Consider the following 25,882-nt stretch of genomic DNA (forward strand, 5'->3'; position numbering starts at 1 on the left):
TTGGGTTTATTGAACTGCCTGTATTTATTCAGATAGTTGATAGTTTTGCTGCAAGTAGAGGATGCTGATGAGGAATGTAGTAATTCCGAAACGTGCGTCCATCCAAGCATCTTGTAGTCTATAGGGCTTTGCTCAAATAAATTTGACAAACATTCTTTTCCTCTGTTGGTTAAGCTACACTTGTAGTTTAGTCAATGCATGGTTTTAAGCTGAAATCAAAAAAACAACAAAAATGATTAAAGAAAAAAACCAACAATAACAAAACAAAACGAAAGAAGTAAAAATTTTGACAATATTTTCTATAGAAATTGAATTTGATAAAATTTTCTTTAAATTCAATATCTTTAAAAAATTTAATTTTCGTGTTAGATCATACTATCAAAATCCATTGTGAGTAAGTTCTATTTTTTTTGTGGAAGTAGAAATTTTCCCTTGATGGCGCAAGCTTAAATCCTTATATTTAAGATTTAAAATTTGACACATTTAAAATTGTCGCAAAACATATAATAAATAAACTTCTAAAATAAAATAATAAAACATTTCTTTCGAAGAAAATATGATCAACAATTTCAAAATAAGGACTGGGTAGATTTTATTTTTTGATAACATTTTATTAAAATTTTTGTATATTATTTTTTGCCACAAGTGGCAACCGTGTCTATGACACATAATTAAGGAGATTGTATCGAGCCAATTACTCGTACATAACATATTGTTCTTATTTTGAATGTAGTTAATTCCCATAGTCCCCATTTTTTTCCTTCGTACCACTGTACCCACTTAGTTGCTTTATGTCACTGTACCCATTGCATTCATTTCATGCATAAAGTACAAGTAGTATCGAAGGGAACCTACTTTAACCACTCAACGTTAGTGAATTATACGCTAATAATTCCCATTTGGTTGGTGTCACGGCCGACTTAAGAATGTAGGTTTGTCGGGACGATGGCATGAATCAATCGAGTAGTAAAGCGAGTGGCACTGACCGCAGTCTAACTTCCGATAGGAGCACCCGATTCATCCCACTACCTTCTCCTATCCCCCTTCCTCCCTAAGGCTATACTAGCACCCCTCTAACGCAGTTCGTCCGTTCGGCTGCTTACGCGGTTCGTCCGCTTACGCGATTTGTTCGCTTACGCGATTTGTTCGCTTACGCGATTTGTTCGCTTAAGCGATTTGTTCGCTTACGCGATTTGTTCGCTTACGCGATTTGTTCGCTTACGCGATTTGTTCGCTTACGCAGTTCGTCCGCTTACGCTGTTCGTCCGCTTTCGCTGTTCGTCCGCTTACGCAGTTGGGCTGCAATCGCTTACTCGATTCGTTTGCTTACGCAGTTCGTCTGCTTACGTGGTTCGTCCGCTTACGCGATTCGTTCGCTTACGCAGTTCGGCTGCTAACGCAGTTCGTCCGCTTACGCTTTTCGTCCGCTTACGCAGTTCGGCCGCATACGCGGTTCGTCCGCTTACGCGATTCGTTCGCATCATTCAAGTGCTAGTATAGCCGAAACCGACACGAGCACCATCGGTCCGATACCATCGTCATTCTCGTATAGGAGCACCATCGGCCCGACACAATCGTCATCTGCGCACGCGAACACCATCGGCCCGGTACCATCGTGATCTCCGCACACGAATGTTATTGCACCAGTCCTCGTCATCGTCCAACCCAGCGCAGCCCTCAGTTCTTCATAGTCGAAGCCCCACCAGACGTCGCCGCTCCTTCAGCCCATTCATTGCCCCTTCAGCCCATTCATTGGGATAAAAGTAGTGTGCTATAGTTTAAGGTTTGTGACCTACCTAAGCCCACGAAGAAAACCACGTTACAGGATATAAGCAAAATAATTATTTTATATAAATTTTGTGAATTTTTAAGAATTTGCATTACATTTTGGGATCGCCGCGAACTTCGCTTCTTTTACCCCTAGGACGGATATTTAAGGAGATATTAACAAAGTAATTTATTTTTTTTTTGTTGACATAGGCCTTTGTCTAAAATCGTATATATTTGAGTTTTCTTTCCAAATAAAATATATTTTTGATTATTGTTTAAAAAAAAGTTTCAAACCAATGGAAAAAACTAGCATTTGTGTCATTGGATCTGGAAATTTGTAAGTTGAAATTCTTTCATTTCATACACACTAACCACATTTCTTAAATGGCCTTGGATTACTACCCTTCATAACCAGAGGCACTGCCATAGGCAAAATATTAGCTGAAAATGCTGCTATTCTCACCGATGTTGAAGATAGTGTCAATTTGTTTGTCTATGATGAACTTTTCGAAGGAATTCGCCTTAGCGAAATTATTAACACTCATCATGTGAATGCCAAATATTTGCCAATGTTGCAGTTACCAGAAAATTTAATAGCCTGTACAGATCTGGTGGAAACAGCTAAATATGCTGATATCATTGTATTTGCAATGCCCCAGCATTTAATTGAGGATTTTTGTCAAACACTTTTGGGAAAAATTAAACCAAATGCCATGGCCATATCGATAATAAAGGGATTTACGATAAATGAAAATGGAGGTATTGAATTAATATCGCAGACCATTATGAAATTTCTGAAGGTAAGAAGATGACATTAAAAAACAAAAAAATTATCCTATTCCGAAAACAAACAGATTCCCTGTGCCGTTTTAATGGGGGTCAATATGGCCAGTGAGGTGACTCTGAATAAATACTGTGAGGCCACATTGGGTTGCCGTGATATGAAAAATTCCAAATTATTCAAAGATCTATTTAGCACACCCAATTTCCGGGTAACTGTGATTGATGATGCCGATTGTGTGGAAGTTTGTGGCTACTTAAAGGTTCGTAAAATAAAATTCCTAACCCCAAAAGGGAACGCTTGTCATCATCATACGTACCGACATACAGCACATCATAGCATTTTCATCAGGCCTTTTGGATGGCCTTGAGGCTAATGAGAATACCAAGTCAGCTTGTCTAAGATTTGGCCTTAACGAAATAATTCGCTTCATTGATGTCTTCTATCCGGGTTGTAAACTATCGACATTGCTTGAAAGTTGTGGCATTGCCGACATGATGACAGTTTGCTGTAGTAGCCGTAATCGACGTCTGGGTGAACTTGTGGTAAAAACTGGCCACAGTGTTGACCATTTGGAGAAAACCTCAATGGGTAGAGAGAAAATATTGGGTCCCATGACAGTGAAGGCGGTGAACTATATGCTGCAACAAAAGGGTCTTCAAGAGAAGTAAAATTATTTATATTTGCTTACTTTATTTCATTTATTCATCTATTTATATTAATAGATTTCCCTTATTTGTAATGATTTATAAAATTTGTCAAAACATTTGCAAACCCGAAGAATTGTTAAATTGCATTGCCAATATGCCAAATATAATGTAAGTAAACAATTTTTTTTTTTTTTTTTGCTTTATCAACTTAAATCTTAACTTTTTGTTTCTAATATTTCAGCTACCATCCAACACATTTGTTTCCACTATAAAAACAAAAATTAAATTATTTGAGAGAAAATCTAGCAAAATTCGTTGTATTAAAATAGGCTGAAAAATTTTAAAGGGATTCCAATCTCCAAAAACCATGCAATATTTTTTGATCAAATTTCAAAAATTTATATTATTTTTCTTTTGTCTAATAAGCCATCAAAAGGGTGAAAAAGAGACGAGCATGTGAGTAAAATCAATTTGAAGATTACAAAAAGTAATTATTTTTGTTTGTATAAAATCAATTAAAAACAAGTAAAAACAAGTAAGGAAAGTCTAAAGTCGGGCGGGGCCGACTATATTATACCCTGCACCACTTTGTAGATCTAAATTTTCGATACCATATCACATCCGTTAAATGTGTTGGGGGCTATATATAAAGGTTTGTCCCAAATACATACATTTAAATATCACTCGATCTGGACAGAATTTGATAGACTTCTCCAAAATCTATAGACTCAAAATTTAAGTCGGCTAATGCACTAGGGTGGAACACAATGTTAGTAAAAAATATGGGAAACATTTAAATCTGAAGCAATTTTAAGGAAACTTCGCAAAAGTTTATTTATGATTTATCTCTCGATATATATGTATTAGAAGTTTGGGAAAATTATAGTAATTTTTACAACTTTTCGACTAAGCAGTGGCGATTTAAAAGGAAAATGTTGGTATTTTGACCATTTTTGTCGACATCAGAAAAACATATATATGGGAGCTATATCTAAATCTGAACCGATTTCAATCAAATTTGGCACGCATAGCTACAATGCTAATTATACTCCCTGTGCAAAATTTCAACTAAATCGGAGAAAAAATTGGCCTCTGTGGTCATTTGAGTGTAAATCGGGCGAAAGCTATATATGGGAGCTATATCTAAATCTGAACCGGTTGGTCTATGATTAAAAGGTTGGTCTATGATTACTCTTTCTTGGCGTTACATACAAATGCACAAACTTATTATACCCTGTACCACAGTAGTGGTGAAGGGTATAAAAAATGTGTTTTTCTTTGTTAGACCGGGGACTTATCAGCCAACCCGTTATGTATTTGGGACAAAAACATTTATATATAGCACCCAACACATTTGACGGATTTGATATAGTATCGAAAATGTGGATTTACAAAGTGGTGCAGGGTATAATATATTCGGCCCCGTCCGACTTTAGACTTTCCTTACTTGTTTTAATGAAACGTCTTCAATCACAAAAATGATAAAATCAATCACAGTTTTAGTTGGGCATAAAAAATAATTAATTAACAAATTAATTGTTGTCATAAATAAACTTTTTCGAAGTTTCCTTAAAATTGCTTCAGATTTAAACGTTTCCCATATTTATACCCTTCACCACTACTGTGGTACAGGGTATAATAAGTTTGTGCATTTGTATATAACGCCAAGAAGGAAAAGTCTGAGACCCATTGTTTAGTATACCGATCGTCTTAGAATTAAATTCTGGGTCGATTTAGCGATGTCCGTCTGTCTGTCTGTAAGTCTGTCTGTCTGTCTGTCCGTCTGTCTGTCTGTCTGTCTGTCTGTCCGTCTGTCTGTCTGTCCGTCTGTCTGTCTGTTGGTGTATTTTTGTGTGCAAAGTACAGCTCGCAGTTTTAGTCCGATTGTCCTAACATTTGGTATAGAGTCCTGTTTCGGCTCAAAGACGATCCCTATTGATTTCGGTTCAGATTTAGATATAGCTGCCATATATATTTTTCACCGATTTGGTCATAATTGGCGTGTATATCAACCGATCTTCCTCAAATTCCGTACATCTGAATATTTTATGAGTCTCGAAAAACTTGCAAAATATCAGCCAAATTGGTTCAGATTTAGATATAGCTCCCAAATATAGCTTTCGCCCGATTTACACTCATTTGCCCACAGAGGCCAATTTTTTGCTCCGATTTAGTTGAAATTTTGCATAGGGAGTAGAATTAGCATTGTAACTATGCGTTCCAAATTTGGTTGAAATCGGTTCATATTTAGATATAGCCCCTATATATAGCATTCGCCCGATTTACACTCATATGACCACAGAGGCCAATTTTTTGCTCCGATTTAGTTGAAATTTTGCACAGGGTGTAGAAATAGCATTGTAGCTATACTTGTCAAATTTGGTTGAAATCGGTTCAGGTTTAGATATATCTCCCATATATATGTTTTTCTGATTTCGACAAAAATGGTCAAAATACCAACATTTTCCTTGTAAAATCGCCACCGCTTAGTCGAAAAGTTATAAAAATGACTCTAATTTTTCTAAACTTCTAATACATACATATCGAGCGATAAATCATAAATAAACTTTTGCAAAGTTTCCTTAAACTTGCTTCAGATTTAAATGTTTCCCATATTTATACCCTGCGCCACACTGTGGAACAGGGTATTATAAGTTAGTGCATATGTTTGTAGCACCCAGAAGGAGACGAGATAAACACATGGTGTCTTTGGCAATAATGCTCAGGGTGGGTCCCTGAGTCTATATAACCATGTCCGTCTGTCCGTCCGTCCGTCTGTCTGTGAACACATTTTTGTGATCAAAGTCTAGGTCGCAATTTAAGTCCAATCGACTTCAAATTTGGCACATGTTCCTAATTTGGGTCAAAATAGAACCCAATTGATTTGGGAAGAAATCGGTTCAGATTTAGATATAGCTCCCATATATATCTTTCGCCCGATATGCACTAATATGGACCCAGCAGCCAGAGTTTTACACCGATTTGCTTGAAATTTTGTACAAACATAATACTTAGTCGTATAGTCAGATTTAGATATAGCTCCCATATATATCTTTCGCCCGATATGGACTAATATGGTCCTAAAAGCCAGAGTTTTGGCCCAATTTGGTTGAAATTTCGCACAGGGAGTAGATTTAGCATTGTAGCTATGCGTGCCAAATTTGGTTGAAATCGATTCAGATTTAGATATAGCTCACATATATATCTTTCGCCCGATATGCACTTATATGGACCCAGAAGCCAGAGTTTTATCCCGATTAACTTGAAATTTTGCACAAGGAGTACAATTGGTAGTATAGTCATGTGTGCCAAATTTGATTGAAATCGGTTCAGATTTAGATATAGCTTCCATATATATTTTTCGCCCGATATGGACTTATATGGCCCCAGAAGCCAGAGTTTTGGCCCAATTTTGCACTAGGAGTACAATTAGTAATATAGTCATGTGTGCCAAATTTGATTGAAATAGGTTCAGATTTTGATATAGCTTCCATATATATGTTTTTCTGATTTCGACAAAAATGGTCAAAATACCAACATTTTCCCTGTAAACTCGCCACTGCTTAGTCGAAAAGTTGTAAAACTGACTCTAATTTTTCTAAACTTCTAATACATATATATCGAGCGATAAATCATAAATAAACTTTTGCGAAGTTTCCTTAAAATCGCTTCAGATTTAAATGTTTCCCGTATTTTTATACCCTTCACCACTACTGTGGTACAGGGCAGGGCTGTGGAGTCGAGCCAATTTTGCTCGACTCCGACTCCGACTCCAGCATTTTTCATCAGCTCGACTCCGACTCCGACTCCGACTCCGGAGTCGACTCCGGGTAATATAACTAAATCTCATTTTAGTACCACTAATTTGTAGTTCTATTGAGGGGATATATATGGGGTATATATATGGATCGATATAAAGTATCGTATTTATTTATGTGTGCAAGAAAGGTCTTAATTTCGCATTTATACCAATTAAACTCTTTATTTCAAATTTAGGGCAATGTTTAATAAATAAAATAATGATATAAATACCCATCATAATATGAGAAGATACCGACAGTATATGTATTTGTGGACGAAAATTATTATAAAGGGTTATATTCCCATATGCATGAATTTGAATCTGAATCGATTTAGACAAAATTGTATATACTTCTAGAAAATCTCTGTACCTAAAATTTAAATCTAACGTTATGGGACGTAACACAATTATAGCAAAAAATAAAAATGCAAAGAAAGTCTAAAGTCGGGCGGGCCGATTGTAACATACTCTGCACAACTTTGTATTTAGATCAACATTTTGATAAAATCTGAAATCAGACTTCTACAAAATCTCGTGCAATATTTGGGAAACATTCATAATTTTTTATATAGCAAAATTTGAGTCACTTTTACCAGTTTTCGACTTAGCAATGAGTATCAGTAAGAAAAAAATTTGAGAAAATTTGCTACATAAATAAAATTTTGACAAATTGTTTTATAGAAATAAAATTTTGAAAAAAAAATATAAATAGAAATTTTGGAAAAATTTTTGTGTAGTAAATAAAAGTTTGCAAAATTTTCTATAGAAACAAAATTTGAACTAAATTCTCTATATAAATAAATTTTTACCAAATTTTCTATAAAAAGACTATAGTAAACAAATTTTGACAAAATTTTCTATAGAAATAAAATTTTGAAAAAAATATCAATAGAAATTTTTGGAAAATTTTTTGTGTAGTAAATAAAATTTTGCAAAATTTTCTAAAGAAATAAAATGCTGCAAAATTTTCTATAGAAAGAAAATTTAGACTACATTTTCTATAAAAATAAAATGTTGACTAAATTTTCTATCGACATAAAATGTTGTATAAATTTTGTATAAAAAAAATCTATAATAACAAAATTTTGGCACAATTTTCTATGGAAAAAAATTTGAAAAAATTATTAATAGAAAATTTGGAAAATTTTTTGTGTAAATAAAATTTTGCACAATTTTCTATAGAAGCAAAATTTTGGCTAAATTTTCTATAGAAATAAATTTTTGACAAAAATTTCTACATAAAAATATTTTTATACCCCCCACCATAGAATGGTGACAGGGGTATAATAAGTTTGTCATGTCGAAGATGAGCTAGATCGGTCCAGGTTTTGATATAGCTCCCATATCAACCGATCGCCCGATTTGGGGTCTTGGGCTTATAAAAACCGTAGTTTTTATCCAATTTCCCAGAAATTGGAAACCTAGAGGTATTCTAGGGCTATAAGGAGGAGTGCTGAAAATGGTGATTATCGGACCCTGTTTTAATATAGCTCCCATATAGACAGAACTCCCGATTTTATTTCTTGAATCCGTAGTTTTTATCCAATTCTAGAGGTATTATAGGACCATTACAAGGCGTGCCGAAGATGGTCACTATCGGACGAAGTTTTGATATAGCCCCCTTTTAGACCGATGTTACGAGTTTACTTCTTGGACTTCTACAATCCGTAGTTTTTATCCAATTTGCCTGAAATTTGAAATCTGGAGGTATTCTAAGACCATTAAGAGGTGTGCCGAATATATTGTGTATCGGTCCAGTTTTTGATATAGTCCCCTTGGGGTCTATATTCTAGAGCTACAATAGATATGCTGAATACTGTACGTATCCTTCCATGTTTTTGGCGTAGCCCCATTAGTCCGATTGACCAAAATAGACCCAAAAAATAATTGAAGAAGAAAATTATTGAATTTTTCTGCAGAAATAACATTTGGACAAAAATTTCTATAGAAATAAAATTTTAACAAAATTTTCATAGAAATAAAATTTTAAGAAATTTTTCATAGAAATAAAATTTTAACAAAATTTTGTATAGAAATAAGCTTCTTAAAAAATTTTGGGATACAATATTATGCAAAAATTTTGTACAAATTTCTGCTAAATATGTAATAGAAATAAAATTTTGGCTGAATTTTTTACAGAAATTAAATTTTGGCTAAATTTTCAATAGAATTAAACTTTGGCTACATTTTCTATAGAAATTAAATTTTGGCTAAAATGAAATCTATTGAAATAAAATTTGGACCAAATTTTCTATAGAAATAAAACATGGACAAAATTTTCGATAGAAATAGAATGAGGTCAACATTTTATATAGAAATAAAATTTTGAAAAAATTTTCTTTCGAAGAAAAATTTTAGAAAAATTGTAACTTTTAAATTATTTTAATTTAAATTAGAAAACTGGTCCCCTGGTACGAATTTTGGAAAAATTTGGTCTAAAATAAAAATTCGTTGTTGCAACGGTGGTAAGGCCTCCATATAGACCGATTTCAGATATTGAGGGTACAGAAGGTGCATTTACCATAAATGTAAATTTGCCAGATATTACTTCCCGTAATCACAAAACAGTTGGTGTACTATAGATTTTAGATTTCAAATCAAGGTATTTTTTCTTAATTTTCTTGCACATTTACAGGATATGTTTATGATTCCTTTGAAACTCAAACAAATATAGTTCTTATAAATCCGGAATCTGATAGGTAAAATCTTTGCATTTATTTTCGGGATGCGAACTGGTTAAACTGATCTGTCATCAAACCCCCATGAAATTTTCTAAGGAAATTAGTATATTTGATTCATGGCGGTGGGTATTTATGATTTGGCCCGGACGAACATACAGCTGTATATACTTGTTTTATTTTTTATTTTCTATAGAAATAAATGTTGACTTAATTTTCTATAGGAAAAAAATTTTCTATAGTAATAATATTTCGAATAATTTTTTTATAGAAATTAAATTTTGAAACATAAAATGATAGCCGTAATTGGAAACATAAAATGATAGCCGTAATTGGAAGTTGATTTTTATTTCCAATCGCGGTGTACATTGATCGAATGCATAACGCATTGGAAACTAATTTGCGTAAAAACTTTTTTAGTTACAAAAATGTGAAGTGTTTTAAAAAATTTGGTTTAGCCGGAGTCGGAGTCGAGCAAAATTTTTACGACTCCGACTCCGACTCCGACTCCAGCCAAATCTTCAGACTCCGACTTCAAGACTCCGACTCCACAGCCCTGGTACAGGGTATAATAAGTTTGTGCATTTGTATGTAACGCCTAGATATATTGCTCATAGACCCATCTTTTAGTATACCGATCGGCTTAGAATTAAATTCTGAGTCGAATTAGCGATGTCCGTCTGTCTGTCTGTCGGTCCGTCCGTCTGTCTGTATATGTAATTTTGTGCACAAAGTACAGGTCGCAGTTTAAGTCCGATCGTCCTCAAATTTGACATAACGTCTTTCTTCGGATAGAAGACAATCGCTATTGATTTTGGAAAAAATCGGTTCAGATTTAGATATAGCTGCCATATATAGTTATCACCGATTTGATCATAATTCACGTATTTATGAACCGATGTTCTTAAAATTTTGTACATCTGAATGTTTTGTTAGTCCCGTCAAAACTGCCAAATATCAGCTAAATCGGTTCAGATTTATATATAGCTCCCATATATACCTTTCGTCCGATTTGGACTTATATGGCCCCAAAAGCGAGAGTTTTGCCCTGATATGCTTCAAATTTTGCACAACGAGTACGTTTAATAGTATCGTTAATTGTGCCAAATTTAGTTGAAATCGGTTCAGATTTAGATATAGCTCCCATATATATCTTTCCACCGATTTGGACTTATATGGCCCCAAAAGCCAGAGTTTTGCCCTGATTTGCTTCAAATTTTGAACAACAAATACGTTTAATAGTATCGTTAAGTGTGCTTAATTTGGTTAAAATCGGTTCCGATTTAGATATAGCTCCCATATATATCTTTCGTCCGATTTGGATTTGTATGGCCTCGAAAGCCAGAGTTTTGCCCTGAGTTCCTTGAAATTTTGCACAAGGAGTACGTTTTATAGTATCGTTAACTGTGCAAAATTTAGTTGAAGTCGGTTCAGATTTAGATATAGCTCCCATATATAACATTCGCCCGATTTGGTCTAATATGCCCACAGAGGCAAAAGTGCTACTCTGATTTACGTGAAATTTTGCAGAGGGAGTAGAATTGAACTTGAAACTTTACACAGGCAGTAGAATTAAGGTTCTGCATATGCGTGTTTATTTTGGTTGAAATCGGTTCAGATTTTAATATAGCTCCCATATATATCTTTCGCCCGTTTTTCCGTCATATGACCACAGAGGTCAAAGTTGTTATCCGATTTACGTGAAATTTTGCACAGGGAGTAGATTCAACATAGTAACTATGCATGTGAAATTTGATTGCAATCGGTGCAGATTTCGATATAGATTCCATATATATGTTTGTCCTATTTAGGGAAAACTGGCCGAAATACCTACATTTTCCTTATCAAATCGCCACTGCTAAGTCGAAAACTTATCAAAATGACTCAAATTTTCCTATTACTCTATTACACATCTATCGACCGATAAATCATAAATACACTTTTGCGAAGTTGCCTCAAAATTGGTTCATATTTAAATGTTCCCCTATTTATACCCTTCACCACTACTGTGGTACAGGGTATAATAAGTTTGTGCATTTGTATGTAACGGCAAGAAGGAAAAGTCTGAGACCCATCGTTTAGTATACCGATCGTCTTAGAATTAAATTCTGAGTCGATTTAGCGATGTCCGTCTGTCTGTCTGTCTGTCTGTCTGTCTGTCCGTCTGTCTGTCTGTTGATGTATTTTTGTGTGCAAAGTACAGCTCGCAGTTTTAGTCCGATTGTCCTAAAATTTGGTATAGGGTCCTGTTTCGGCTCAAAGACGATCCCTATTGATTTTGGAAAAAATCGGTTCAGATTTAGATATAGCTGCCATATATATTTTTCACCGATCTGGTCATAATTGGCGTGTATATCAACCGATCTTCCTCAAATTCCGTACATCCGAATATTTTATGAGTCTCGAAAAACTTGCAAAATATCAGCCAAATCGGTTCAGATCTAGATATAGCTCCCATATATAGCTTTCGCCCGATTTACACTCATTTGCCCACAGAGGCCAATTTTTTGCTCCGATTTAATTGAAATTTTGCACAGGGAGTAGAATTAGCATTATAGCTATGCGTGTTAAATTTGTTTGAAATCGGTTCAGATTTAGATATAGCTCCCATATATAGCTTTCGCCCGATTTACACTCAAATGACCACAGCGGCCAATTTTTTGCTCCGATTTAGTTGAAATTTTGCACAGGGAGTATAATTAGCATTGTAGCTATGCGTGCCAAATTTGGTTGAAATCGGTTCAGATTTAGATATAGCTCCCATATATAGCTTTCGCCCGATTTACACTCATATGACCACAGAGGCCAATTTTTTGCTCCGATTTAGTTGAAATTTTGCACAGGGAGTAGAATTAGCATTGTAGCTATGCGTGCCAAATTTGGTTGAAATCGGTTCAGATTTAGATATAGCTCCCATATATATGTTTTTCTGATTTCGACAAAAATGGTCAAAATACCAACATTTTCCTTGTAAAATCGCCACTGCTTAGTCGAAAAGTTGTAAAAATTACTCTAATTTTCCTAAACTTCTAATGCATATATATCGAGCGATAAATCATAAATAAACTTTTGCGAAGTTTTCTTAAAATTGCTCCAGATTTAAATGTTTCCCATATTTTTTTTTACTAACATTGTGTTCCACCCTAGTGCATAAGCCGACTTAAATTTTGAGTCTATAGATTTTGTAGAAGTCTATCGAATTCTGTCCAGATCGAGTGATATTTAAGTGTATGTATTTGGGACAAGCCTTTATATAGCCCCAACACATTTGACGGATGTGATATGGTATCGAAAATGTAGATCTACAAAGTGGTGCAGGGTATAATATAGTCGGCCCCGCCCGACTTTAGACTTTCCTTACTTGTTATACCCACCACCATAGAATGGTGACGGGGGTATAATAAGTTTGTCATTCCGTTTGTAACACATCGAAATATCGATTTCCGACTATATAAAGTATATATATTCTTGATCAGGGAGAAATTCTAAGACGATATAACGATGTCCGTCTGTCCGTCTGTCTGTCTGTCTGTCTGTCTGTCTGTCTGTCTGTCTGTTGTAATCACGCTACAGTCTTCAATAATTTTGCACAAACTCGTCTTTTGTCTGCAGGCAGGTCAAGTTCGAAGATGGGCTATATCGGTCCAGGTTTTGATATAGTCCCCATATAATCCGACCTCCCGATTTGGGGTCTTGGGCTTATAGAAATCGTAGTTTTTATCCATTTTGCCTGAAATTTGAAATCTGGAGGTATTTTATGACCATAAAGAGATGCGCCAAAAATGGTGAGTATCGGTCCATGTTTTGGTATAGCCCCCATATAGACCGATCTCCCGATTATATTTCTAGGGCTTCTAGAATCGAAAGTTTCTATCCAATTTGCCTGAAATTGGAAATCTAGAGGTATTTTATGACCATAAAGAGGTGTGCCAAAAATGGTGAGTATCGGTCCATGTTTTGGTATAGCCCCCATATAGACCGATCTCCCGATTTTACTTCTTGGGCTTATAGAAACCGCAGTTTTTATTCAATTTACCTGAAATTGGAAATCTAGAGGTATTTTCGGGTCATACAGAGGTGTGCCGAAAATGGTGAGTATCGGTCCATATTTTGGTATAGCCCCCATATAGACCGATCTCCAGATTTTATTCTTGGGCTTATAGAAACCGTAGTTTTTATCCAACTTGCCTCAAATTGGAAATCTAGAAGTATTTTAGGACCATAAAAAGGTATACCGAAAATGGTGAGTATAGGTCCATGTTTTGACATAGCCATCAGATAGACCGATCTCCCGATATTACTTTTTGGGCTTCTAGAAACCGTAATTGTTGTCAACTTTGTCTGAAATCGAAAATCTGGAGATTTTTAGGAATATAAATAGGTGTGCAAGAAATGATTTTATTTTTAGGCTTTTAGAATCCGTAGTTTTTATCTAATTTGCCTGAAATGAGAAATCTATATGTATTTTAGGATCTTAAATATGAGAGCCGAAAATGGCGTGTATTGGTCCATGTTTTGGTTTATCTCCCAAATAGACCGATCTCCCGACTTTACTTCTTGGGCTTTTAGAAACCATAGTTTTTTTTTCAAATTTGCATGAAATTTTAGGAACATTAAAAGGTGTGCCGAAAATGGTGATATCGGTCCATGTGCACTGATAATGAAAATTGTTTGAAACTGAATTATACTTTCCAGATTTTACTTCTGGTAATCATTTAAATAATGGGGGTAAAAATCTACCGATGTTAGATTTTAAATCAAGGCGTTATTTCATCGTTTTCTTGCACACGATGTTTATGATTCCTCTAAAACTCAAACAAATATGGTTCTTATAAATCGAGAATCTGATCTAGGTAAAATCTTTGAATTTATCTTCGGGAAGTGTACTGGTTGAACTGATCTGCTTGTCATCAAATGCCCCTGAAATTTTCACAGGAAACTATAATATTTGATTCATGGTGGTGGGTATTTAAGATTCGGGCCGGCCGAACTTACTGCTTTATATACTTGTTTTTACTAACATAATGTACCATCCCAGGGCATTAGCCGACTTCAATTTTAAGTCTATAGATTATAAATTTTGTTTAGATGCCCGCTTGTTCGGCAAATAGCTATTGTCGCATTTTCCCTACCTATAAGCACTCCCAATGTTCAGGAGGTTATTATGGTATAGAATAATGAGTTCAAAAAGTACTAAAGACCCGTTTTCTGTATGTATATAATGTACCCTTCCATTACATCCAATTCAGCACCATAAAGTAATCTGTTAAATAATCGATAGATTATATTGGGCATTACCAGTTGAGCATGAAATCGATAAGAAAGACGCTGTCTCTCTCACAGAAAATAAATGAGAGAGAAATTCAAAAATATAATCCAGGGACCATTTAATTTTGGTATCTAAAAGTAATGTACAAAATAGTGTCTCTAGCAAAACTAAACAAAAACACACACTTATGATCGGAATAGAGTTTCGGTGGTTACGCGTAATGCATAAAAAGATATGATATAATCGTAAGGTGAAGTTTGGTTTACTGAACAAAAATAAGCAAAGTCCCGCTAGAAGACGTCACAAAAATTCCACTTCTCATAATTTGTTTAGTTGTTCTATGGGTTGCAAATGGTTTGGTCGGACACGGAGTTCTCATAGGGTAATCAAAACGAAAGAAAAATGTAAGTAAAAAATTAGTAATAATTCTATTATATAGCAACTATATTTATTTCATATTTATATTCAAATTTCAGGTGCAGTTTATTTACTTTCTAGCAGGATTGGACCTCCATAACAACACATACGCCTAACAATGCAGCGACAAAAGAAGTGCCAATTTGAAAGTAAATGCGTCTTACCACGAATATTAAAATAATTCCTTGTTGTTTGTATAGTCATAACTTAATTATTTTACTTATAAAATAAATAACATATTTAGTTAAAGTCCAAATATAAATTTGGCTTAATAAAAAACTATAAAAATCATTCTAGCAAAATTAGTGCTTATTTAGCTAGCATTTTTTCACTATCCTTTTCAGTGGGTAGAGAAGTGTGTACAAATTATGTGTGAATTTTCAGCTACCAAATTGGTGGTTATCGATAATGCAGAGAATAGTCTATTGGTTATATTCAGCGACATGTTCTCGTTAAACTCTCCGCTAAAACACATGGGGTGTAATGCGGAGCGTAAGTAGGGGTGTTTATAAATTAGTAGCTATATAGTTAGGTATTCGCTGCTTCCCAGAACAAGCGGGTGGAGTCAGATTTAAATGTATATGTATTTGGGACAAAAAAACCGAACACATTTGACGAATTTGATATAGTATCGAAAATGTGGATTTACAAAGTGACTTTAGACTTTTTTTACTTGTTTTTAATTGATTTTATACAAAAAACAAGTATATACGGCCGTAAGTTCGGCCAGGCCGAATCTTATGTACCCTCCACCATGGATTGCGTAGGAACTTCTACTAAAGGCTGTCATCCACAATCGAATTACTTGGGTTGCGATAACACTTGCCGATGGCAAGGTATCGTAAAACTTTTTAACACTGTCTTCTAAATTGTAAGTTAGTCCATAAGGGGTATATATTAAACAAAAAAAAAAAGGCCGATTAAATACGTATATAATTCAGTTTGACAAAATTTTCTATAGAAATAAAATTTTGACAAAATTTTCTATAAAAATAAAAACTTGACAAAATTTTCTATAGAAATAAAATGTTGACAAAATTTTCTATGGAAGTAAAATGTTGACAAAATTTTCTATAGAAATAAAATGTTGACAAAATGTTCTATAGAAATAAAATGTTGACAAAATTGTCTATAGAAATAAAATGTTGACAAAATTTTCTACAGAAATAAATTTTTTACAAAATTTTCTATAGAAATAAAATTTTGACAAAATTTTCTATGGAAATAAAATGTTGACAAACATTGCTATAGAAATAAACTTTTTACAAAACTTTCTATGGAAATGAAATTTTGACAAAACTTTCTATAGTAATGAAATTTGACAATTTTTACATGGCTGTTAGAGGCCATATACTAACGAAATGTACCAAATTTCAACCGCATCGGATGACTTTTGCTCCTCCAAGAGGCTCCGGAGGTCTAATCTGGGGATCGGTTTATATGGGAGCTATATATAATTATGGACCGATATGGACCAATTTTTGCATGGTTGTTAGAGACCATATACTAACACCACGTACTAAATTTCAATTGGATCGGATGAATTTTGCTCATCCACGAGGCTCCAGAGTTCAAATCTGGGGATCGGTTTATATGGGAGCTATATATAATTATGGACCGATATGGACCAATTTTTGCATGCTTGTTAGAGACCGTATACTAACATCAGGTACCCAATTTCAAACGGATCGGATGAATTTTGCCCCTCCAAGAGGCTCCGGAGGTCAAATCTGGGGATCGGTTTATATGGGAGCTATATATAATTATGGACCGATATGGACCAGTTTTTGCATGGTTGTTAGAGACCATATACTAACATCAGGTACCAAATTTCAACCGGATCGGATGAATTTTGCCCCTCCAAGAGGCTCCGGAGGTCAAATCTGGGGATCGGTTTATATGGGGGCTATATATAATTATGGACCAATTTTTGCATGGTTGTTAGAGACCGTATACTTAGACCACGTACCAAATTTCAACCAGATCGGATGAATTTTGCTGCTCCGGAAGGCTCCGCAAGCCAAATTTGGGGATCGGTTTATATGGGGGCTATACGTAAACGTGGGTCGATATGGCCCATTTTCAATACCATCCGACCTACATCAATAACAACTACTTGTGCCAAGTTTCAAGTCGATAGCTAGTTTCGTTCGGAAGTTAGCGTGATTTCCACAGACGGACGGACAGCCGGACAGACGGACAGACGGACGGACGGACGGACATGCTTAGATCGACTCAGAATTTCACCACGACCCACAATATATATACTTTATGGGGTCTTAGAGCAATATTTCGATGCGTTACAAACGGAATGACAAAGTTAATATACCCCCATCCTATGGTGGAGGGTATAACAAGTAAGGAAAGTCTAAAGTCGGGCGGGGCCGACTATATTATACCCTTCACCATTTTGTAAGTCCACATTTTCGATACCATATCAAATCCGTCCAATGTGTTGGATGCTATATGAATCCATACACATATATTCTGTATATCTGAGCAGATCTGTACAGAGTTCTGCAATACTTATAGATTTTACATTTAAGTCGGCTAATGCGCAGAGGTGGAACACAATGTTAGTAAAAAACAAGTATATAAAGCAGTAAGTTCGGCCGGCCCGAATCTTAAATACCCACCACCATGAATCAAATATTATAGTTTCCTGTGAAAATTTCAGGGGCATTTGATGACAAGCAGATCAGTTCAACCAGTACACTTCCCGAAGATAAATTCAAAGATTTTACCTAGATCAGATTCTCGATTTATAAGAACCATATTTGTTTGAGTTTTAGAGGAATCATAAACATCGTGTGCAAGAAAACGATGAAATAACGCCTTGATTTAAAATCTAACATCGGTAGATTTTTACCCCCATTATTTAAATGATTACCAGAAGTAAAATCTGGAAAGTATAATTCAGTTTCAAACAATTTTCATTATCAGCACATGGACCGATATCACCATTTTCGGCACACCTTTTAATGTTCCTAAAATTTCATGCAAATTTGAAAAAAAAACTATGGTTTCTAAAAGCCCAAGAAGTAAAGTCGGGAGATCGGTCTATTTGGGAGATAAACCAAAACATGGACCAATACACGCCATTTTCGGCTCTCATATTTAAGATCCTAAAATACATATAGATTTCTCATTTCAGGCAAATTAGATAAAAACTACGGATTCTAAAAGCCTAAAAATAAAATCATTTCTTGCACACCTATTTATATTCCTAAAAATCTCCAGATTTTCGATTTCAGACAAAGTTGACAACAATTACGGTTTCTAGAAGCCCAAAAAGTAATATCGGGAGATCGGTCTATCTGATGGCTATGTCAAAACATGGACCTATACTCACCATTTTCGGTATACCTTTTTATGGTCCTAAAATACTTCTAGATTTCCAATTTGAGGCAAGTTGGATAAAAACTACGGTTTCTATAAGCCCAAGAATAAAATCTGGAGATCGGTCTATATGGGGGCTATACCAAAATATGGACCGATACTCACCATTTTCGGCACACCTCTGTATGACCCGAAAATACCTCTAGATTTCCAATTTCAGGTAAATTGAATAAAAACTGCGGTTTCTATAAGCCCAAGAAGTAAAATCGGGAGATCGGTCTATATGGGGGCTATACCAAAACATGGACCGATACTCACCATTTTTGGCACACCTCTTTATGGTCATAAAATACCTCTAGATTTCCAATTTCAGGCAAATTGGATAGAAACTTTCGATTCTAGAAGCCCTAGAAATATAATCGGGAGATCGGTCTATATGGGGGCTATACCAAAACATGGACCGATACTCACCATTTTTGGCGCATCTCTTTATGGTCATAAAATACCTCCAGATTTCAAATTTCAGGCAAAATGGATAAAAACTACGATTTCTATAAGCCCAAGACCCCAAATCGGGAGGTCGGATTATATGGGGACTATATCAAAACCTGGACCGATATAGCCCATCTTCGAACTTGACCTGCCTGCAGACAAAAGACGAGTTTGTGCAAAATTTCAGCACGATTGATTCATTATTGAAGACTGTAGCGTGATTACAACAGACAGACAGACAGACAGACAGACAGACAGACAGACGGACAGACGGACATCGTTATATCGTCTTAGAATTTCTCCCTGATCAAGAATATATATACTTTATATAGTCGGAAATCGATATTTCGATGTGTTACAAACGGAATGACAAACTTATTATACCCCCGTCACCATTCTATGGTGGTGGGTATAAAAATCATAAAATTGAATAATTTCTTCTACAATGTTTGTATTACAGAAAAAGGTGCTAAGAACTAAAAAATATCGTGGAAGTTAGAAAGATGTGGGGGAATATACAATTAGGCAGAAACAAAATTTTGAGCATTCAGGTCGAAAACGTATGTTGTTAGCACCTATATTACCTGTTTATTTTCATAATTCATTATGATTGTAAAGATATAAATAAATAAATAAAATTTTGAGCACAATATTGTTTGGGAGAATTTTTTTTAAGCATATAATATTTTTGGGTGCAAAATGCTTCCAAACATCTTATATGTTCACATAATAACATATTGTTTTTTTGGAAGACAACATTATTGAATTTGGATGCAAAAATACAAAATGTTTGGAACTTAGACTACCCAAACATATATTGTTTAGGCCAATATGCTTTCAAACATATTATATATTGGAAGAGATCAAACATATAAATGTTTGGGCAATACCCAAAAATGTATATGCTTGAAGCAAAATATGTTTGGGAGTATATGTTACAGAAGCGATTTTTTGTGAGCGTGTATGTAAACTTGTGTAAGACTGTGTATATGGCCCCAGAAGTTAGAGTTTTGGCCCAATTTGGTTGAAATTTTGCACTAGGAGTTCAATTAGTAGTATAGTCATGTGTGCCAAATTTGATTGAAATCGGTTCAGATTTCGATATAGCTCCTATATATATATATTTTGCCCGATATGCACTTATATGGTCCCAGAAGCCAGAGTTTTATCCCGATTAGCTTGAAATTTTGCACAAGGAGTACAACTGGTAGTATAGTCATGTGTGCCAAATATGATTGAAATCGGTTCAGATTTAGATATAGCTTCCATATATATCTTTCGCCCGATATGGACTTATATGGCCCCAGAAGCCAGAGTTTTGGCCCAATTTGGTTGAAATTTTGCACTAGGAGTACAATTAGTAGTATAGTCATCTGTGCCAAATTTGATTGAAATCGGTTCAGATTTAGATATAGCTCCCATATATATCTTTCGCCCGATTTACACTCATATGACCACAGAGGCCAATTTTTTACTCCGATTTAGTTTAATTTTGCACAGGGAGTAGAATTAGCATTGCAGCTATGCGTGCCAAATTTGGTTGAAATCGGTTCAGATTTAGATATAGCTCCCATATATAGCATTCGCCCGATTTACACTCATATGATCACAGAGGCCAATTTTTTGCTCCGATTTAGTTGAAATTTTGCACTGGGTGTAGAGTTAGCATTGTAGCTATGCTTGCCAAATTTGGTTGAAATCGGTTCAGGTTTAGATATATCTCCCATATATAGCTTTCGCCCGATTTACACTCATATTATCACAGGGACCAATTTTTAACTCCGATTTAGTTGAAATTTTGCACAAGGAGTAGAATTAGCATTGTAGCTATGCGTGCCAAATTTGATTGAAATCGGTTCAGATTTAGATATAGCTCCCATATATATGTTTTTCTGATTTCGACAAAAATGGTAAAAATACCAAAATTTTCCTTGTAAAATCGCCACTGCTTAGTCGAAAAGTTGTAAAAATGACTCTAATTTTCCTAAACTTCTAATACATATACATATATCGAGCGATAAATCATAAATAAACTTTTGCGAAGTTTCCTTAAAATTGCTTCAGATTTAAATGTTTCACATATTTTTTTGCTAATATTGTGTTCCACCCTAGTGCATTAGCCGACTTAAATTTTGAGTCTATAGATTTTGTAGAAGTCTATCAAATTCTGTCCAAATCGAGTGATATTTAAATGTATGTATTTGGGACAAACCCCCAACACATTTGACGGATGTGATATAGTATCGAAAATTTAGATCTACAAAGTGGTGCAGGGTATAATATAGTCGGCCCCGCCCGACTTTAGACTTTCCTTACTTCTTTTGTTTAATATATACCCCGTATGGACTAACTTACAATTGAGAAAACGGTGTAAAGAAGTTTTAAGATACCTTGCCATCGGCAAGTGTTACCGCAACCCAAGTAATTCGATTGTGGAGGACAGTCTTTAGTACAAGTTTCTATGCAATCCATGGTGGAGGGTACATAAGATTCGGCCTGGCCGAACTTACGGCCATATATACTTGTTTATTTTCACTTACCAATTATTATAAACTGTTTGGAGTAAATTCATTTATTTGTCTAAAATTTTCCATTTTTTTTATTTCTTCCAATTGACCACACACTCCGTTGCACGAAGAAGTATTGAAAATCACATGGTTTTTCATTGTATTTTACGGTAGTGTTTTGTCAAAGTTTTATCATATTATCTTCAACAACTTTTCAAAGATTTCGTCAACATTTTGGCAAAGTGGAAGTAATTCGCAAACAATTTTGTAGATGTATGGAATATGAGCGGTTTCAAGTCAAGTTGAATTTATGTTGAAAATTATATTTACCCTCAAACTGAAAGGTTGTTGCATTTGAAATGCGCTCATCCTGTGGTTATTGGGTAACATCCCGCAAGACCTTTGGTATGAATTTAAATCGCTTTCGCTTAGAAGATCGAAAGACCTTGGGATCATACCCTGTTTAAGTTTGGAGACATGTATGGACCGAAACGGTCTAACGCTCTCTTTGGTTACATTGTTTAATATGTCTCTGTTTGCTCCACTGTAATCCCTGTGGCACAGTGTTCTATTTCTGGAAAAGGCCAGTAACTTTGCATATGCAATTAGCAGTGAACCATATTGTACAGTATGTGGTATCTTAATATAAAATTCGACAGATATCAAAAAAGCCTCGAGAAAAAAACAAAAACAAAATCGTGCCATATCTATCACTCATGGCCCAAAATCGTATATACATGAAAGTATGTGCCATTTTGTATATAAAATTTATAACATATTGCAAAATATTTTCTATAAATGATTAAAGAGGTTAATGTACACCACCATCTACGCCACCCTATGGAACATTTTTCTCATTCAGTTAATAACATTGACACACCAAAGAAAAAAAAAAACTTAACATCTTTGTGATTTAATGTTGATGTTGATTCCAGCATAAGATAACAATTCTTTTCACTTCTTGTCAAAAATTCCATACGTATTTGACATTCATCAGCAATGCATGAAAGAATATGTGATAAGTCGTAAAATAAAATCATTTTTCACTGTGCCATCTTCGTCTTCGTCATTTATTCATTCATTGAAAAAAAAAAAAAAAACGAACATTCTGACAGCCAGCATTGTTGATAGAAGGAAAGAAATCTGAATACTGAAGTATAACCAAATACAATATAGTACTTTTTTTGAACCTTTTGTCATTTCATAAGAGTTTTACATTTCTAGACACAATTATCATATCGAGACAAAATTCCATAGATGTACGGGAGCATAGTCAAATAACAAAAACTTATTTGTCTACAAAAATGCTCAAAGAGTCATTGCATCGAAATATATGTTGACATGAACAAAAATGGAAAAAGCCTTTAGAGTCTAAGACATAACAAATATATACGCTCAGAAAATACAGGGTCGCTTAAAATAAAATGAAAACATTTTTTTTTTTGGATCCGGAAACTGATCTGGAAGACATTCTGGGATTTAAAGCTGGAAGCTGTAACGATCTACCTATACCTATTTCCCTTGGAGTTGGCTACCTACTGGCCCCAGCTATGTTCAGTCGTGGGGGCGTTCTTTTCCAACAGAAAAAGGTGTCGATGCGAATGCATAAAGAAAACTTTTAGGTAGCTCTTAAAAATATTTAATACGATAACTGAAAAGAAAAGGATTAGATTGAAAGATAGAAGGAGAAGGACGTTATTAAGATGGCGTGACCCTAGATGTTAATTGGTCACATATATATGACACCCACCCGACCATTCAGAAAGGCATTTAATACCTACTGACCTCGAGAGTATCCTTTAGCAAGATTACCAAACCTTTCGTGAAAAAACCAGTAAGGAAAGTCTAAAGTCGGGCGGGGCCGACTATATTATACCCTGCACCACTTTGTAGATCTAAATTTTCGATACCATATCACATCCGTCAAATCTGTTTGGGGCTATATATAAAGGTTTGTCCCAAATACATACATTTAAATATTACTCGATCTGGAAGAATTTGATAGACTTCTACAAAATCTATAGACTCAAAATTTAAGTCGGCTAATGCACTAGGGTGGAACACAATGTTAGTTAAAAACCAGTAAGGAAAGTCTAAAGTCGGGCGGGGCCGACTATATTATACCCTGCACCACTTTGTAGATCTAAATTTTCGATACCATATCACATCCGTCAAATGTGTTGGGGCTATATATAAAGGTTTGTCCCAAATACATACATTTAAATATCACTCGATCTGGACAGAATTTGATAGACTTCTACAAAATCTATAGACTAAAAATTTAAGTCGGCTAATGCACTAGGGTGGAACACAATGTTGGTAAAAAATATATGGGAAACATTTAAATCTGGAGCAATTTTAAGAAAACTTCGGAAAAGTTTATTTATGATTTATCGCTCGATATATATGCATTAGAAGTTAAGGAAAAATAGAGTCATTTTTACAACTTTTCGACTAAACAGTGGCGATTTTACATGGAAAATGTTGGTATTTTGACCATTTTTGTCGAAATCAGAAAAACATATATATGGGAGCTATATCTAAATCTGAACCGATTTCAACCAAATTTAGCACGCATAGCAACAATGCTAATTCAACCCCTTGTGCAAAATTTCAACTAAATCGGAGTTAAAAATTGGCCTCTATGGTCATATGAGTGTAAATCGGGCGAAAGCTATATATGGGAGCTATATCTAAATCTGAACCGATTTCAACCAAATTTGGCACGTATAGCTACAATGCTAATTCTACTCCCTGTGCAAAATTTCAACTAAATCGGAGCAAAAAATTGGCCTCTGTGGTCATATGAGTGTAAATCGGGCGAAAGCTATATATGAGAGCTATATCTAAATCTGAACCAATTTCAACCAAATTTGGCACGCATAGCTACAATGCTAATTCTACTCCTTGTGCAAAATTTCAACTAAATCGGAGCAAAAAATTGGCCTCTGTGGGCAAATGAGTGTAAATCGGGCGAAAGCTATATATGGGAGCTATATCAAAATCTGAACCGATTTGGCTGATATTTTGCAAGTTTTTCGAGACTCATAAAATATTCGGATGTACGGAATTTGAGGATGATCGGTTGATATACACGCCAATTATGACCAGATCGGTGAAAAATATATATGGCAGCTATATCTAAATCTGAACCGATTTTTTCCAAAATCAATAGGGATCGTCTTTGAGCCGAAACAGGACCCAATACCAAATTTTAGGACAATCGGACTAAAAATGCGAGCTGTACTTTGCACACAAAAATACATCAACAGACAGACAGACAGACAGACGGACAGACAGACGGACAGACAGACAGACAGACGGACATCGCTAAATCGACTCAGAATTTAATTCTAAGCCGATCCGTATACTAAAAGGTTGGTCTATGATTACTCCTTCTTGGCGTTACATACAAATGCACAAACTTATTGTACCCTGTACCACAGTAGTGGTGAAGGGTATAAAAACTATGTTTACGAAAACATTATAACGTATTTTAGAATTCAAAGGACATAAAATGGAATGAAATTAAATAATATAAAAACAAGTATATACGGCCGTAAGTTCGGCCAGGCCGAAGCTTATGTACCCTCCACCATGGATTGCGTAGAAACGTCTACTGAAGACTGTCATCCACAATCGAATTACTTGGGTTGCGGTAACACTTGCCGATGGCAAGGTATATTAAAACTTCTTAACACCGTCTTCTAAATTGTAAGTTAGTCCATACGGGGTATATTAAAAAAATCCGATTAAATACGTATATAATTAAGTTTAAAGTTTCTATAGAAATAAAATTTTGACAAAATAAAATTTTGACAAAATAAAATTTTGACAACATTTTCTATAGAAGTAAAATTTGGAAATTTCTATAGAAATGAAATTTGGAAAAAAAATTTCTATAGAAATAAAATTTTGACAAAATTTTCTATAGAAATAAAATTTTGACAAAATTTTCTATAGAAATAAAATTTTTACAAAATCTTCTATAGAAATAACATTTTGACAATGTTTTCCATAAAAATAAAATTTTGGTAGTTTATTTTTGGCTCGAGTGGCAACTATGAATATTAACCGATATGGACCAATTTTTGTCTGATTGGGGATCGGCTATATATAACTATAGACCGATATGGACCAATTTTGGCATGGATATTAGCGGCCTTATACTAACACC

At 34.8% G+C, this 25,882-nt stretch overlaps 1 protein-coding gene across 1 annotated transcript in view; it reads left to right on the forward strand.

Moving 5' to 3' along the window:
- The first annotated feature begins 2,021 nt into the window (after window positions 1-2,021).
- Window positions 2,022-25,882, forward strand: part of LOC142219674 (glycerol-3-phosphate dehydrogenase [NAD(+)], cytoplasmic-like) — a 39,504-nt gene continuing 15,643 nt past the window's right edge. The window contains exons 1-6 of the mRNA XM_075288554.1: window positions 2,022-2,107; window positions 2,186-2,570; window positions 2,625-2,813; window positions 2,881-3,218; window positions 3,277-3,369; window positions 3,443-3,657. Of these exons, the coding sequence (XP_075144669.1) occupies window positions 2,067-2,107; window positions 2,186-2,570; window positions 2,625-2,813; window positions 2,881-3,218; window positions 3,277-3,369; window positions 3,443-3,473 (1,077 nt within the window). The 5' untranslated portion in view covers window positions 2,022-2,066 and the 3' untranslated portion in view covers window positions 3,474-3,657. The remainder of the gene's footprint in view (window positions 2,108-2,185; window positions 2,571-2,624; window positions 2,814-2,880; window positions 3,219-3,276; window positions 3,370-3,442; window positions 3,658-25,882) is intronic.

This window comes from Haematobia irritans, chromosome 1 (genome assembly GCF_050003625.1).
Source record: "Haematobia irritans isolate KBUSLIRL chromosome 1, ASM5000362v1, whole genome shotgun sequence".
In the NCBI taxonomy this organism is placed as follows: Eukaryota; Metazoa; Arthropoda; class Insecta; order Diptera; family Muscidae; genus Haematobia; species Haematobia irritans.